Source organism: Pelobates fuscus, chromosome 1 (genome assembly GCF_036172605.1).
Source record: "Pelobates fuscus isolate aPelFus1 chromosome 1, aPelFus1.pri, whole genome shotgun sequence".
Lineage (NCBI taxonomy): Eukaryota > Metazoa > Chordata > Amphibia > Anura > Pelobatidae > Pelobates > Pelobates fuscus.
Window position 1 is genome coordinate 398726437 of NC_086317.1, and position 16655 is coordinate 398743091.

At 38.8% G+C, this 16655-nt stretch overlaps 1 protein-coding gene across 2 annotated transcripts in view; it reads left to right on the forward strand.

Moving 5' to 3' along the window:
- The window catches only part of ARHGEF25 (Rho guanine nucleotide exchange factor 25), a 323971-nt gene extending 308645 nt beyond the window's left edge, over positions 1-15326 (forward strand). For both annotated transcript variants that reach the window (XM_063427536.1, XM_063427544.1), the window contains 3 exons: positions 81-307; positions 6201-6353; positions 8801-15326. In XM_063427536.1, the coding sequence (XP_063283606.1) occupies positions 81-307; positions 6201-6353; positions 8801-8905 (485 nt within the window). In that variant the 3' untranslated portion in view covers positions 8906-15326. The remainder of the gene's footprint in view (positions 1-80; positions 308-6200; positions 6354-8800) is intronic.
- Positions 15327-16655: the final 1329 nt, after the last annotated feature.

Genomic DNA, 16655 nt, shown 5'->3' on the forward strand with positions numbered 1-16655 from the left:
ATGGAGATAATGTTGAGTAAGAGAAAGAAAGTGCGCTACTGGTACTTTTTTTCTGACTAATTTGTTATAAACATTTTCAGCCCTTCAGTCGCCTATTGAATACCAACGCCGAGAAAGCAAATCCAATAGCCTTGGTCGAGGCTGCAATAGCCAAATGATGGAAGCTGCCCGTGGTGGCCTCAGGCCCCATTCTTCCGCCTCCATGGATAGGAATAAAGTGCCCAATCTTAAATCATATAATTCTTCCCTGCCATCCCTATATCTGCCAAGCAACTCAAGACCAGACAGCAGACATCTTGGAAACAAGGTAAACAGGAAGCACTGCCATTTTAAAAGATGGTAAACATATTTTTGTTCAAACTAGTGGCTGCCAGATGCATTCACTAAAGTGTAAATGGTCAGAAATTCAAATTGAATTGAACATTTTAGACCAAAATAGTTGTAATGAGAAATTTATCCAGTTATTTTGCCCTTAAATGTTAAATTAAGTTTGAATGAACTTTGAATTTCCAGCCATATTCACTCTAGTGAATAAACCAGTAAATCTCCAAGCCAATTATGTTTTCATGTTGGCATTTTTTTACTATTCAAAAACTAATCTTGAATTCCCGACCGTCACGACAGACAAGGTTACATACAGACAAAATAAAACCATTATATTGCTGGACTCTTACAGATAAACATGATGTACTTTTGTTGTGCAGGATGCAAAGGAACCAGTCTGTCATAACATATACTGACAAAAACAATAGGCAGTTCAATACTAATTGTGGAAAAATGCACCTCAACTTTACAATGCCTGGCGTATTCACACTAAAGTTATCTGATCCTTTTTAGTAATATTAGAGTGACCATTCATGCTTTAGCATGAATATAAAAAGTACATTGTTCCAAATACACATTTTGGAGGCAATAGGATTTAGTATAGATGACTGGGCAATGAGTTAGTTTAATGCTATTCTGTACAGGTTAGGAAATAGAGAGAATGAGTTTTAATTCCTCCTATAGTCGTCACTATAACTGGTGGAAGTGGAAGAAAATGAAGGTTCACCATGCTGCTTCTTTAACTTTTCCACACTACTGTACATATTTGATTTTTGAGCTAATTTCACTTTTAAAGGTGCAGTTTCCCTTTGGAATATTTTAATTTTATAAACGTTTTATTTACAAAGTTTTATCACCATTGTTCACATTTTTTAACTTGATTTTTTGTATTTGTGTATTACACTCTTGTATGTGTTTATATAAATATTTATACACACGCACATACAAATTAGGAAGCAGTAGTAGCTCTTGCTAGCCCACTACACTGTATTTTACTATTTAATGATTTCACTCTATATTATTAGTGGTGGAAGTTAAGATTTCTCATTTGTACCTGGTTTCAGGAGTGTTTAGGACCCCTATGTTATATATTTATTTTTTGATGTTTGGAGACACAGTGTACAAACCACTGACAGCAATTCTTTTTTTATCTGTAATAAGAAAATGGGGTAGCCTTTGTATATTCTTTGAGGTAGATACATTCTTAGTGGTTAGTTGGATATGTAAAAAAATGAACAACGGAAAATAGTGTAATAATGTAGTATGTCCCGTACAGGTGAATATATAAAAAGAGGAAATGTACTTACAGATTGCTAGTCAATCTCTACAATCTGCAAGTGCATTTCCTCTTATTACATATACAACTGTACATGACATTATACACTATATTTTGTTGTACTCTTCTTTTTTACATACCCAACTACCCACTAATAACGTATCTACCTCAGAGAATATACAAAGGCACTACCCCCTCTTTCTAATACACGTATCTTCTATTGGACCGGAGACACTCTGGTTTGGTTTTTTAAGCTACCTATTTGTTGCAACTGTAAGCAATAGAAACCTAGTAAACAGGCATTTTAAATCTTTTTTTTTTTTTAAACCAAAATAGTGCTTTGTATCTCCTTGGATATAAGTGGCCACATTTCAGTTAGGTTGAATTTTAGTTTGTACTTACTTACTGATTGGACAGGTATCTCTATACTAAATCCCATTCACCCCCCCCCCCTCCGCTGCCAGTATGTGCCTCTGGAGTCCAGCCTCTGGTATACCCCCAATGGCGCCGTCCGCACCCTATGCCAAAGCGGATCATCCCGCTACTCCTTGAAAACCTGTGAAGGTAGAGAACGTTGATGTCACGTCGGAATGTGACGTGACATTGCATGCCTCTGTGCACCTCCAGGTCCTCCACTGTTCAGCCGCGGCCATTGCAACACTGACCAACACACAGACACACTGACAGACAGACACACACACACACACATTGACAGACACACACACTGACAGACACACACAGACACACTGACAGACAGACACACACACACATATTAACAGAGACACACACACACTCCCTGACAGACACACACACATTCTATGACAGACACACACACACTCTCTGACAGACTCACACACACACACTCTCTGATACACACACATGCACCCACCCACACACACACACACACACACACACTCTGACAGACACACACACTGACAGACACATTCACTGACAGGCACACACAAACTGACAGACACACACACACACACACACACACTGACAGATACACACACACTCCATGACAGACAGACACATTCTCTGACAGACAGACAGACACACACACATGCTCTGACAGACACACACACACACACACGCACACTCTCTGACACACACACACACGCACTCTCTGACAGACACACACACACACTTTCTGACACACACACACGCACTCTCTAACAGACACACACACTGACAGACACATTCACTGACAGACACACACAAACTGACAGATACAAACACACTCCATGACAGACAGACACACATTCTCTGACAGACAGACACACACACCTGCTCTGACAGACACACACACACACACACACTCTGACACACACACTCTCTGACAGACACACATACACACTCTCTGACAGACAGACTCGCACACACACAGTCTCTGACAGACAAACACACACACTCTGACAGACACACACACTCTGACAGACAGGCACACACACACTGACAGACACACACTCTCTGACAGACACACTCACTGACAGACAGACACACACACACACACACAGACACACACACACACACATTTCCACATTCTTGCACACACCAACATCATTTGATTTATTGCTCCCTTCTTTTGGGAGCTGGTGTGGGGCCTCTTCTCTCGGGAGCTCAGTCTTCCTGCTCTTCACTGCTCCCTCACATGTGCAGTTTAGTGATGCCGGGTGCCGGAATTTCGTCATATTCCATCACCTGGCATCACTACAGAAGGCACGCGCGAGGGAGCAGTGAGGAGCAGGAAGACTGAGCTCCCTCGTTGCCGCCAGCGACATCTCCTCCCCGTCCGGGTAATTTTGGCAGAGTAGGCACCTGCAATGTGGGGCGAGCAGATGCCTACTCTGCCTTAGTAATCATGGCAAACTCGTGGCTCGCCGGGCCACAAAGATATTGATTGTGGGACGCATGCGGCCTGTGGGCCATAAGTTTGACATTATAATTTAACTCGTAAATTAAACAATTATCTTGTCAATAATTCTGTGAGGAAGGATTCTGCCTTCACATCTATCAGTCTATGTGATACTGCACACTGTAGACTGGTAAATGGGAAGGCAGGATCCTTCATCACAGAATTATTGACAAGATAATTGTTTTATTTCTGAGTTAAATCATAATTGTTTGGTGGTGCAATGGTTCATACGTGCTGACAAACTGACTTCCTTCTTAAAATGGTTTTGATAACAAGATGGAGGATCCATATAGCGCATTAGCTGACAGAAGCAATTAACTACTGATCAGACTGACATCGTAAACTATGTTAGTATTTTGACTTGGATTCAATACCTTTACCTGTCACAATGTGGCAGTATAGGACTCTAAACATGGCAGAGCTACAGACTAACATGCATACTTTATTATAATTATCAAGTACTGATATGAAACAAATTCCCAGCACTAAATTTAGAAAGTAAAGGGTGTTAAAATGTTTATCTCCTTCATTGACAAACACATTTGGGGTTATACATGGATGTCCGGCTGCATACGGGGCCCTTTGGACTGCAAAATATGCACATTGCTATTCTCACTTATCTTGCTGTTATTGCAAATATTGGGAAAGTCTTTTTAAGAGCACTATGAGGGTGAAGGTGGATCCATTTTATTGCGCATCATTTTGGGATTTTTTTGTCTTTTTTTTGTGAATCTATATTTTGTAATTGGTAACATTGTTACCAATTCTGTTATTAAGGATTTTAATTTGGGTTTTTGGAGTAAGAGTTCAAGATAGGAAGAGTTGAAAAGAAAGAAGACAGGTACTATTTTTATTGGCCCTCCTAAAAATGAGGTAAAATGGGGTCGGAATGGTTGTTTATTTGTAATGGCGGTTGGCTAAGGGATTAGGGATAATATTATAAATGGGTACTCCTTTAATATCATATTTATAGTTAGGGCCCCCATTAGGTTATCCACTAGGTCTGACTCCTTATATTAAAATTGGCCACAGGTGGTGGACAGAAATCTGTCTGTTCCACATTATTTATTTTAATGTCGCTCACGAGATGCTCTTGGGGGAGATATTTGACCCTCTGTTATTTTACAGGCACCATCTCCATGGCAATGGCTGCCCAGTCGCTAGTTTTAAAAAATTAGTAGATATGCACCCATCTACCCCATGGCAAGTGGGGGCACAAGGGGGTTTAAAAGTTCCCTTACAGTATTTTCAAGGTCTTATTGACCCTCACATGGCTTGTAATCTATTTGAATTAACTTTTTTAATGGGGTGGCCAGCTTGCAAGCACTGACAAGCCACCACATAATTAACTCTTGAGTCGCTGAAATGTTGTAACTATTTGCCTGCTGCCTGCTAGCACTGGAAGAAAGCAAATAGTAATTAAAAGTATTGTCCGCTTTCATAAAAGTAAGTTAACAATACTTTGCAAAGGTGCAATATGCATTTGCATGTTCGTTTTCCTGGCACCGCAGGACCTTGCAGTGCCCCTCTACTTCCCACCCCCATCCCATGTTGCTGAAGGGGTTAAAACCCCTTCAGTGACTTATCGGAGTCCAGTGCCGATGTCCCTTGGCGCCTGGTCAGGCTCCGCCTACTCTCCTGATGTTGGCAGGGGAGAACTATTGCGCATGCGCATTAGACCTCCCAATATGAAAGCATTATTCAATGCTTTCCTATGGGGATTTCGGCGACGCTGGAGTCCTCACATAGCATGAGGATGTCCAGCGTCGTTTAAAACACTTTTCGTGTTCTAAGAAGGGTGGTGGGAGTTGGCACCCAGACCATATCAATGGGCAGAAGGGGTCTGGGTGCCTGGAGTGCTAGATTAATTATTAAAAAAACATATATATCTCTCTGTAGTATTGTAGAAACTGCAATGTTTTCATTTCAGAGTAAAACACCCCTATAGTAGCTGTCTTCCTGACAGCCACTAGAGGTGCTCCCATAGCAATAACCAAGTAAAACTCGATAATGTGACCATCGCAGCTCATAGGAAAGCATTGAATTTCATTTTTGCTATGAGAAGCTTTTGAATGCATGTGCAGCACTCATTGTCCCCAATGTGCCTCTGTGAGGAGCATTGGAATGGCCATTGGCGAGAGAGACAGATGACATTGTGGCAGTGCCAAGGGGTTGTTGGTGCTGGAGGAAAGATAAAACTTTTTTTAAAGCTGTTTACTGCAAACAGCAGGGGGAGGAAAGGGCCAAGGCCTTAAGTAATCTGGCACTTGGAACTATAGTAGTAGGAATACAGGTTTGTATTTATAATGCTATAGTATTCCTTTAACATTTCTTATATACAGTGTTTTAGTAATAACTGCATCTTTCAATTTGTGCTTTATTTGTATTATGACTTATAATAAATCTGTAACAGCTAGTAGTTATTATTTTGTACTATCTCTCTTTTCCCAAATGCTCTTTACTTCTTTACTACCTTTAGTGCAACACACTCCACTTTCTATTGCTTTATTTCTATTACTACCAGGTCTGACGGTTTCCCTGGCTGTATATTTTCAGATTCATTTTCCCGGCACACTCTCTGAGTCTTTACATACACACTCTGTACATTATTTAAACAAATTAAGTTCCTTTATGACAATGCAAATCATATCAGCAAAGTACTAATTTGGTATTTAATTTCCTTAGACTCATTCAACTCGAAAAAGTTCTTACTCAGATGTCCTTCCTCCACCGGCAGTTGTATCTCCTGCACATATAAACCTTGACTTCCATCGCCATCCAGAGTCCTCCGTGTCTACAGTTTCAAATGGAACATCACAAAGTGATCCCACCATTCGGGTAAATACTATACCTTGCTATGTAATATACCAGGGGAAGTAACCTTCGTCACTCCAGATGTTTTGGACATGATGCTTTGCCAGCATTATAGCTGCAAGAGCATTATGGGAGATGTAGTCCACAGCATCTTAAATGTCGAGGGTTGCCTACCCCTGCAATACTCTATACCAGTGGTTCCCAAACTTTTTTAGGTTCAAGGCGCCCTTAATGTTTCTATAATTTTCCAAGGTGCCCCAAGTCAAATGTTTGCCTGTCAGGGGCGGATCCAGAACCTAATCTTAGGAGGGGCACTTGTAGATTAGTTAAAGAAAAAATCCAGACCCCAGGAGTGCCGTGGTGCCCTCCCAGGGTAAGTAGTCAAACTATTTAAGAGCAGTTTTACAACTTACCTGGGGTCTCCTGGGATAGGGCCCCGCCGTGGTAACTGTGGCAGTGCACCTAGCTCGGGAGAGGATAACCCAGTGGAGCTGCAAGTTAGAACTCCCCTTGGTCCTCTCTCTCTCCCTCCCCTGCTGGCTGCCAGCATTACACTGCTAGCGGGCCGGTGAGTGAGATCTCTGATCTCCCCTCCAGTCCTGCAGAGCCAGCAGGGGAGATGGAGGCACAGTCCCCAGTTTGGGAACCGCTGCTCTATACACTAATGATACTGATATATAACTACCATTTCCACATAATACCAGATCAAATACATATCAGGTATCGTTTGTAATTCATCCTCTATAGGTAGATAAAATTTCACTCTGAACAAAAAGCCGTTTTAATATATCTCTAGATTACAATACTATGTATACACTATATATAATTACATAGTTACATAGCTGAAAAGAGACATGCGTCCATCAAGTTCAGCCTTTCTCACATATGTTTTTGCTGTTGATCCAAAAGATGGCAAAAAAACTAGTCTGTAGCGCTTCCAATTTTGCAACAAACTAGGAAAAAATTCCTTCTTGACCCCAAAATAGCAGTCAGATGTCTCCTTGGATCAAGCAGCTATTACCCCACTAATTACATATTATATCCCTGTATGTTATGTTTTTGCAAGTATTTATCCAATTGCTGTTTAAACATCTGTATGGACGTTGATAAAACCACCTCTTCAGGCAGAGAATTCCATATCCTTATTGCTCTTACTGTAAAAAAACATTTTCTTTGCCTTTCTTCCAGCCTAAATGTGTGACCTAGTGTCCTATGTATAGCCCTGTTTATGAATAGATTTCCAGATAATGGTTTGTACTGGCCCCGAATATATATGTAAAATGTTATCATATCCCCTCTGAGGCGCCGTTTTTCCAAACTAAAGAGATTTACATTTTTTTACCTTTCTTCGTAACTAAAATGCTCCATTCCTTTTATCAATTTTGTAGCTCGTCTCTGTACTTTTTCTAGTGCCATGATATCCTTCTTTAGAACAGGTGCCTAAAATTGCACAGCATATTCAAGGTGTGATCTTACCAGTGATTTATAAAGAGGCAAAATTATATTTTCAATATTTTCATATTTCACATTATATATGTTAGAGACAGGGCTGCCATCAGAAATTTTAGAGCTCCTGACACATCTCAAGTTATGGGCCCCTGGGGCCCGCCCCGAAGTCAGTCCACAGGGACTCATCCGAGTCCGCCCACGAGTCAACCTGTAAGGATGAAGTGTGTGTGTGTATAGTGGATGTAGAATGTGTAAAGTGGATGAGGTCAGTGTAAAGTGGATGCAATGTATATAGTATACTGACTGCAGAGTGTGTTTGTGTAAGAATGTAGTCTGTGTAGTTAATGCAGAGTGTGTGTTTGTGTAAGGATGTAGTGTGTGTACAGTCACTGCAGTGTGTGTTTGTGTAAGGATTATTGACTGCAGAATGTGTGTTTGTGTAAGAATGTAGTGTGTAATGAGTGCAGAGTGTGTAAATGTTAGCTTATAGTGTTTGTAAATGTTAGTGTATAGTGTGTGTAAATGTTAGTGTATAGTGTTTGTAAATGTTAGAATATAGTGTGTGTAAATGTTAGAGTATAGTGTTTGTAAATGTTAGAGTATAGTGTTTGTAAATGTTAGTGTGTAGTGTTTGTAAATGTTAGAATATAGTGTTTGTGAATGTTAGTGTGTAGTGTTTGTAAATGTTAGTTTATAGTGTGTGTAAATATTGTGGGGTTGCATACTCTGTGGGGACAAAGCATTTTTTTTTCATTAATTGTAGTAAATTGTATTTGATCCCCCCTCACTGAGTCTTACCTGTGTCCAGGGAGGGGGGATATCACATTTCCTGGTGGTCCGGTGGCATGGTGTGGGCCCCCGGCTACCTGTTGACTGCAGGGGGCCCAGCACACTCGGTCTTCACTTTCTCATAGTGTTCATGTAGTTGATACAAGATAGTAGGTCAGACTCGAGACTTGACATATCAATGGAAGTTTGCTTGTGGACTTCAAATACAAATTATTTGTCTCTTCTTCCACCAGAAAATAAGCACATTGGGTCGTGAACTACCTGGCTATGTCTCACCTTTTGATGAAGTTGGACTGCCAGTTCCAAGGCTGGCTAAGCTGGACGAGGATGAACTGTGAGATTTGTACATGTTTTGCATATATAACTATTCCAGGATGAAGAGGAACAAGTTGCAACCTTTGGTCTGAGACCAATGAACAGAGAAGGATCATGCTCTTGTCCTCACAATGTGCTAAATCTGTGAGAAAGGAACTCACCTTTACGCCTTTTCCAGTCTAATCAAAGACTGCTGGTGAAGCAGTTGGAAGCCTGTTCTATGACAAGCTACGTTTATATGACTTATGATATACTCCACTAACGCTTGGGTGACTTATTTAATGGAACATTATGTCCAGTGTTACCTAAATATGGGGACTGACTCTATGTCAATCTTCAGAGAGCCCAGGGAAAAATTGCCCGGTGTTGAGATTTAGCTGTGCTCTTTTTTAAGGACAGTTTCATCATTGGGGAAAAAAGACAATTGTGCAAGTCACCAGAATCCCGGTTAATGCATATGGAAGCTGTAATTTTTAAAACTGAGCAAAATGTTGTGCCTGCATATAAAGTTTGTCTTGATGTGGGGTCATCTTGAGACATATTTAATTCAAGTTTTATACCAATTGTTAGGACTGATGTTTCTGATAGCAAAGTGGGAATGTGACCAGAAGTTACTTTATGTGATTGGATGCCAATCTGTTATCTGATGCTGGTAAAATATAAAATATAGGCTTATTCCTGATGTGTGTCGATCCACAAATCTACAGTTGCAGACAAGAAAGTGCAGAACGAGAAGCAATTTCATAATTGAACATCACTTTGATCACAGAGAAGGCACCACTGATGGGAAACCAACTGTTCAAAATGTGGAATAAAACCCAGTCACACATCTAATCTATATTGGTCAATCTGTAGACTGACTGTATTACATGGAAAGGAAAATAACAGGGAATGTTTGCATCACATTCTGTAGTTGAATTTTGTGGCATGATATAATATGATATCCATTGATCAACCATTCTGTCAGGAGGGACCTGTATTGCAACACAAAGTAGAATATTTTTAACAAGGACACACAGTGCATAAGCAATTATTTTTGTACATTCCTTGCATATGCATACATATAGTCCCACTGATTAATTCACCAAAGCTGGTTAATCTGTCTTTAATAACATTTTATTTTTGCATGTGTATATTTGACACAGAATAGCGTGCTAGCGCTGCACCAAATGTTAGATTATATGTCCTTTAGAATTTGAAACATTCTCATGTTCACAAAATGAACCGATGTTCTTTTAATCACATCAATTTCTTCCCACATGCACTAATCGAGGGGAGACTCTGGCCTGGGATTTCTGTTAGGCAGTAATTTGGTAAATGGTAAAGGGATTTTGTTGTGAGAGCAAAAGATGGTAGTCAAACTACAGCAAGGGCAGAGAGGGTTTTAGGCGTCTGGGGTCTGCTAAAAGTCTCTTTAATGCTAAATAATAACCATCATAGTGTCTAGCAAACAATGCAGATTGTATGTAACCCAACTATTGAACAAGTCGTTCTGTCCTTTTTCACTCTGGATTATCTATAATATGTCAATTCTGAGAAAGCCAAAGGCAACTTTGTTAAGTCTTCAGGGTTTATTAAATAAGCATAGTAAAGGTAAAAAAGTAAAAAATAAGTTGTGATGAAATGGCACAAATGAGTCACAATATATAGGTCAAAATAGCTTGGAAGATTTTCCATATATTTTAACATGATTTTTGTAGCTACTCTTATGTTTGCTAACTCACTATTTAGTAAATAAGCTACTTTCTGTTTCAAACTCATATAATAGTTTTTTAAAAAGTGTTTTGTCAAGATGATTTGATGGTGCAATTTCCTGTTATAATTTTAACAGGGGTTTATCTTGATATTTTACCAAATATATTCATATAACGTTCCCTGTGGTTTACAGAAATATATCATATAGGCTGGGCTTAGTGGAATGAACAAGTGCAATAATAATTCTGACATATTTGCACATGACATATTTCATGTTAAAAAAGGTTAAATCAAGGTCCCTTAATGGATGTTAGAACCCTGGATTTTTAATCCATGTTTCACATAAGAGCACCAAATAACAGAGGACCTGTAACTGATACTCTAATTACTGTACCTTGGTTTTACATTTCATGGAGCAAATATATGTAATAAATCAGCATGTGATAGTCTGATGGATAGAACTCAATCTGCTGTAGCATTCATCTGGAGATACAATAATGGAGGTCATATGTCCCCTTTTATTTGAGACACTTAGAAAAGCCGCATTTGCAGGGAACATAACCAGCTAGGATCCCTAGTAGGCAAAGGAGAGATACACTGATCAGCCACAACATTAAAACCACCTGCCTAATATCGTGTGGGTCTCCCTCGTGCTGCCAAAACAGTTTTGGTGCATCAAGGCATGACTTACACAAGACCTCTGAAAAGTGTCCTGTGGTGTCTGACACCAAGACATTAGCAGCAGATCCTTTAAGCCCTGCAAGTTGCGAGATGGATGTCCATGGATCAGATTTGTTGTTCCAGCACAACCCACAGATGCTCTATTGGATTGAGATCTGGGGAATTTGAAGACCAAGGCAAAACACTGAACTCTTTGTCGTGTTCCTTAAACCATTCCTGAACAAATTTTGCAGTGCGTGGCGGGGTGCATTATCCTGTTGAAAGAGGCAACTGCCACCATCCCATGAAGGGGTGTATGTGGTCTGCAACAATCTTTAGGTAGGTGGTATGTGTCAAAGTAACAACCACATGAATGCCAGGGCCCATGGTTTCCCAGAAGAACATTGTTTAGAGCTTATTAACACTGCTTCCACCAGCCTGCCTTCTTCCCATAGTGCATCCTGCTGCCATCTTTTCCCCCAAATAAATGACGCACATGCACCAGGCCACCCACCTGATCAAATAAAAAATGTGATTCATCAGACCAGGAAACGTCTTCCACTGCTCCATGGTTCAGTTCAGATGCTCACATCCACATTGAAGGTGCTTTCAGCAGTGTCAGTGGTCATCATTGGCACTCTGACTGGTCTGCGGCTAAGCATCCCCATATGCAGTGAACTGTGATGCACTGTGTGTTCGGATACCTTTCTATCATGGCCAGAATTATGTTTCTCATCAATTTGAGCTTTCAGTTGCTCTTCTGTGTGATCGGACCTAACAGGCTTGCTTTTGCTCTCCACGTGCATCAATTAGCCTTTGGCACCCATGACCCTGATGCCAACTCACTGGTTGTCCTTTGGTAGGTACTAATCACTGCATACCGGGAATACCCCACAAGACTTGCCATTTGAAGACTTGCCATTTGGCTCTTGTCAAAGTCACTCAGAACTTTTTGCTTGCCTATTTTTCCTGACTGTTTACTTTTTTTGCCTGACATATCCCACCCTTGACAAGTGCAAATGTAAAGATATAATCAATGTTTTTAGTTGCACCTGTCAGTGGTTTTAATGATTTGGCTGATCAGTGTATGTAAACAAATTAAAAACTGCCCCCTCCTTTTTGAATTAAATCTAAGAAGATCATGTTGCTAAGTGAAGACATGCCCATACGCACACACACATTTCTTCTTAAACTGTATCTCTCCAGTTGAAATTTCTACAAAAAGTGGTAAGGAATATGAAGCTTAAAACTGATTTATGCAATCGGCATAGCATGAGCATTACTCATGACTAAAGTTAGACTTTGAGTTTTTCCAGTCATAGAGAAAAACAACCAGTTTTCTGATTTTAGATTCTGACTACATGACTAGTTCCTATCATGTGAATCCAATTTTAAAAAAAAACTCTATAGCTGTATGATAGTGGTCTGCAAAATAATTTACACTCTAATCATCTATCTGTCTGCTCACCTTAAAAATGTACAGTGGGTAATTTCTATGTAACGGACTGATCTTGATTCTAAAACACAACACCAATATATTAGATATTTTTAAGGGAAATATTTATTGAAAGGAAGAGTGGTGGATTCACCCACAGCATAAAAGATGCCACAGGTTTAATTTACAAACCTAAAAAAACAACCATGTGAGTTGATTTTAGATGACAAAGCAGGTCAATAAAGGAATTAACATTGTAAAAAGAAAAGTTAAAAAAGACAATCGCATTCTGTTTTGAAAAACGTATGTATCAGGAGATGACATCTGCTAGCTTGCCATCAACTTGAATAGCTGCTTCAGACAATCCTGCTCTGACATCCATAACTGAGCCCATCCTGATTTTTGTTTTATTTATTGTTTTTTTTTGTAAATCAGAAAATGTTATCTTTTTCTTGTTCACACTTTGGGATTTTTCCACTCTATAGAACAGTAATGCCTGCCATTGAGTTAGCTTGACCATAATATGCTCATTCAACAAGCAATATTTCCCTTTCATCAACTTTGATGTTAATAACAATTTATTACAATTCTTTGTTGAACTGACCTCCCTCTCTGCTCGTGTCTCTGTGGAATGAGACATTGGCAGAGCAGAATAAAGTTGGCTCTGATTGTTATTCCTGACAAACATTTCTGTGGTGAAAGCACAAGTACAGTCACATTTTCCGCAATAATTGTGTTACCGATCTTTGCTGGAATAACAGATAAAAAAACAACAAAAAAACTAATATAGGCTTTTAATGTGCTATTAGGCTGTCAATGTATTGTTTGTGGGTTTTGTTCTGGTATCACCAGACTCTCGTACCAATATGGCAGCTTGGGTGAAATATTAAAATGGAAGACTACTTCATCACTAAGGACAAAATGGCTTCCTAAATCAACAGAAAGGAAAATCTAAAGATTATGAAATGCAAAATGCAAAATATTAAGGTTAAGAGGACCTTCTAAATATGTTAGCCAATACTATCCTTTTATGCACTGTTATGTTTACAATTGAAATTATTACGGAAAAAAATGCTTTCATTTTAAATTGAAGGTATTTTGTTACAAAGGGTATATCTTTAATCAGAGTGTTGCCAGTTCTCAAACGCTTGTGCTAAAGACTCACCAACACAGCAGATTTATTTCTGCTAATTTTTACAGCGATATAGTCAGATCCTCTGTGCTAACATGAGTTATTTAATATGGATATAATAACTTTGGGACAACATCCTGAAGATTAAATCTGAGATTCTAGGGTTCAGAAAAATGCTACTCTACGATTTAGTGTAGAAGGCTCCAAATTCACATAGGGGTGTACTAGATCCTATCACATTAATACTATGGTATATAAAGTCCTGAAGTTAAATTAACCATGGGATGCATTCAGACAATGAGTAAATTGAGAACTATCAGAAAAAAATAGCCATGGTATGACTATGCCAAAATAACTAATTTGTTAAAATTCCCCATATCAGCCATAGATTTAGAAATTATTTATATTATCATTTTTACTTCACCAGAACTTGTTAATTAGTGTAAAAAAAAAACCCAACCCAGTGATCATTCAAAACTCCATAATCATTACTTGGACAGCCCTGGACAGAATGTTACCTTTGAGTTCTTTGGTGAATTCATTCATATTTTTATTTTTAAGACATGTATCCACTTCCTGGGTTACGTAAAACAAAACTTTATATTTGATATATTTAAATATATTTCAGCACAGATTATTGCTCATGCTAAGTAAAATGTTTTTGTATCTTTTTTTTTTTAATTGCAAATCCCTGTTTCCCAAAAATGATAAAGCCAATCCCAAAGGTATTTTCATCCCATAATCTGGGATCGTCTTTTTGTATGATCATGAAACATGTTTAAATGAAGATTGTTTGAGTGGAGCCATATTACAATGCTCTTGTCAGCTGTGAAAGAGTGATTGATATTTAGTTCTTATATGAGTGATTTCTGGCTCACCTTTGTCAGTGAGAGGAAAGTGTGTATATATTGAATTCTTTATGGGAAAAAACGGAGATATCGTTTTGATGTCTCTGCAGCCTTGTGTGACTGTCAAAATGGTGACGAGGTTGACTGGAAGTTGTGTGTGGGATTTCTCTATGCTTTTGTTGTTGTTGAAAACGGTATATGTTTTCTAAGAATAATTGAAAGAAGAGCGTCTTTTCCCAGTGGCGTATTTGTGAGCCATGCACACTTGTCTATAGCATTAAACCGAGTTAATTTGTGGCATCACTGCACATCCACTGCACTGTTCATTTGGAGGCGTTTGTTGGAGCCACTGGGTGTTTAAATATTTAATACACAAAGAGCAAATTAGGAAGGAGACCAGTTCTAAGCTGGGATTCACGAAATAGCACACGTGATACTAGCCAAATATCGTTGTTACTTCATATAGCCTGTCTTTCCCTTGCCCTGAAAGCGGGTTAGTGTATAATAAACTTGTATATGCATGTTTTATGGAATAATTTCTGATCTCAGCACTATGTTGTACAATATAAAGTGGAAAATATATGTAAAAGGGCAGTGGGGGGGGAGGCGGATTGCAAAATTTGAAGTTTTTTGTTTACTAATAAAGCTTTTGGTATATCAAAGGTGAAATTTAATTTTAATTTCTATGTCTTCTTTTTTCACACAAATTGATCGATGGCTGAGTTGACGTGTATACAGTTGAAATAGAAATGTTATATTTCCTGACATTTTTAGGTGATGGGAACATTTTTGCCGTGAGGAAAAATTGGTTTTATGGAACAAGCTGAACAATGCACAGTAAGTATTTTGAGATAAAGTGTTGACAGATAAACTCAAGTCCTTTCAGCAATTACATGCAAATTTGAACATTGATGTTCACTTAATTAAGCAATTACTATTATCTGACCTGAATGAAAGGAAAGGAATGTCAGGAAACTGTTGCTGTAAAATATTGCCTGTAAAATATGAAGAAACAAGCATTTTTTTTTTATTGGTCTTCATATTTCTATGTTTCAGAAACTGATGAATAAATTAGCAGCATCATTGAAACCTGTGAAGATAGTGAGGTCAAGGGAAAGTCCTTTGTCTTTGTCGACATATGCTTGCCACTACCTTGCCACTAAAATAGAGATTATCCAAACAGGTTTATTCACAAAAGTGAAAATTCTAAGTGAATTTGAGTTGAATTTCAAATTTAAGGACAAAGTTGTAGAACTGAAAGCATGCTTGACTTAGAAAATGTAGAGGTCTGAAATATGATAAATTCTACATTATTTAAATTGTGCTTAACATGCATGGTGCAGCTGTGATGCCCAGTGTAAAGCTACCCAGGTTCCATGGAACAAAGTGTAAAGAGACAGATTTGCATGTCATGTGCCTCAGAGCATTAGTGTACTATTGAAGAATGTTTTGTCCTAGGAGACAGATGGGAAGGTGGTGCACACAGTGCCCCCTTCTGGCTCTGTCACTAGATATACTGTAACCAAGTGGACTATATTCCTATTCCCAGTCTACAGTTGGAGATTGGATATGTTAGTGGAAGGTTGGATGGGGGGACACAAGGAGGGGGATATAGTGTAAAAAAAGAAATATAATGGATATGAGGGGATTAAAAGGCACACAATGTGTAAAAGGGGAATTTAGAGACATACAATGGGTAAGAGCTGAGTTAAGAGGCACACAAGTGGTAAGATGATGGTTAAGAGGCACACATGGGGTAAGAGGGAGTTAACAGACACACAAAGGATGGGTACCAAATACAAAAATTACAAATTACAATTTTTCAAGTGTTGTGCCAAAACCGGCCAAAAGTTATTTTAAGTTCAACAACAACTGCTATTTATTTTTATTCATCAAAGAAACTAAAACATAAAGGGAACTGTCATCTTCCTGTCACAGGATTTTTTTTTTCAATTTGACAATTTTTATTGTTTTATAACATTTTGCAGGGGTACAGAAAAATA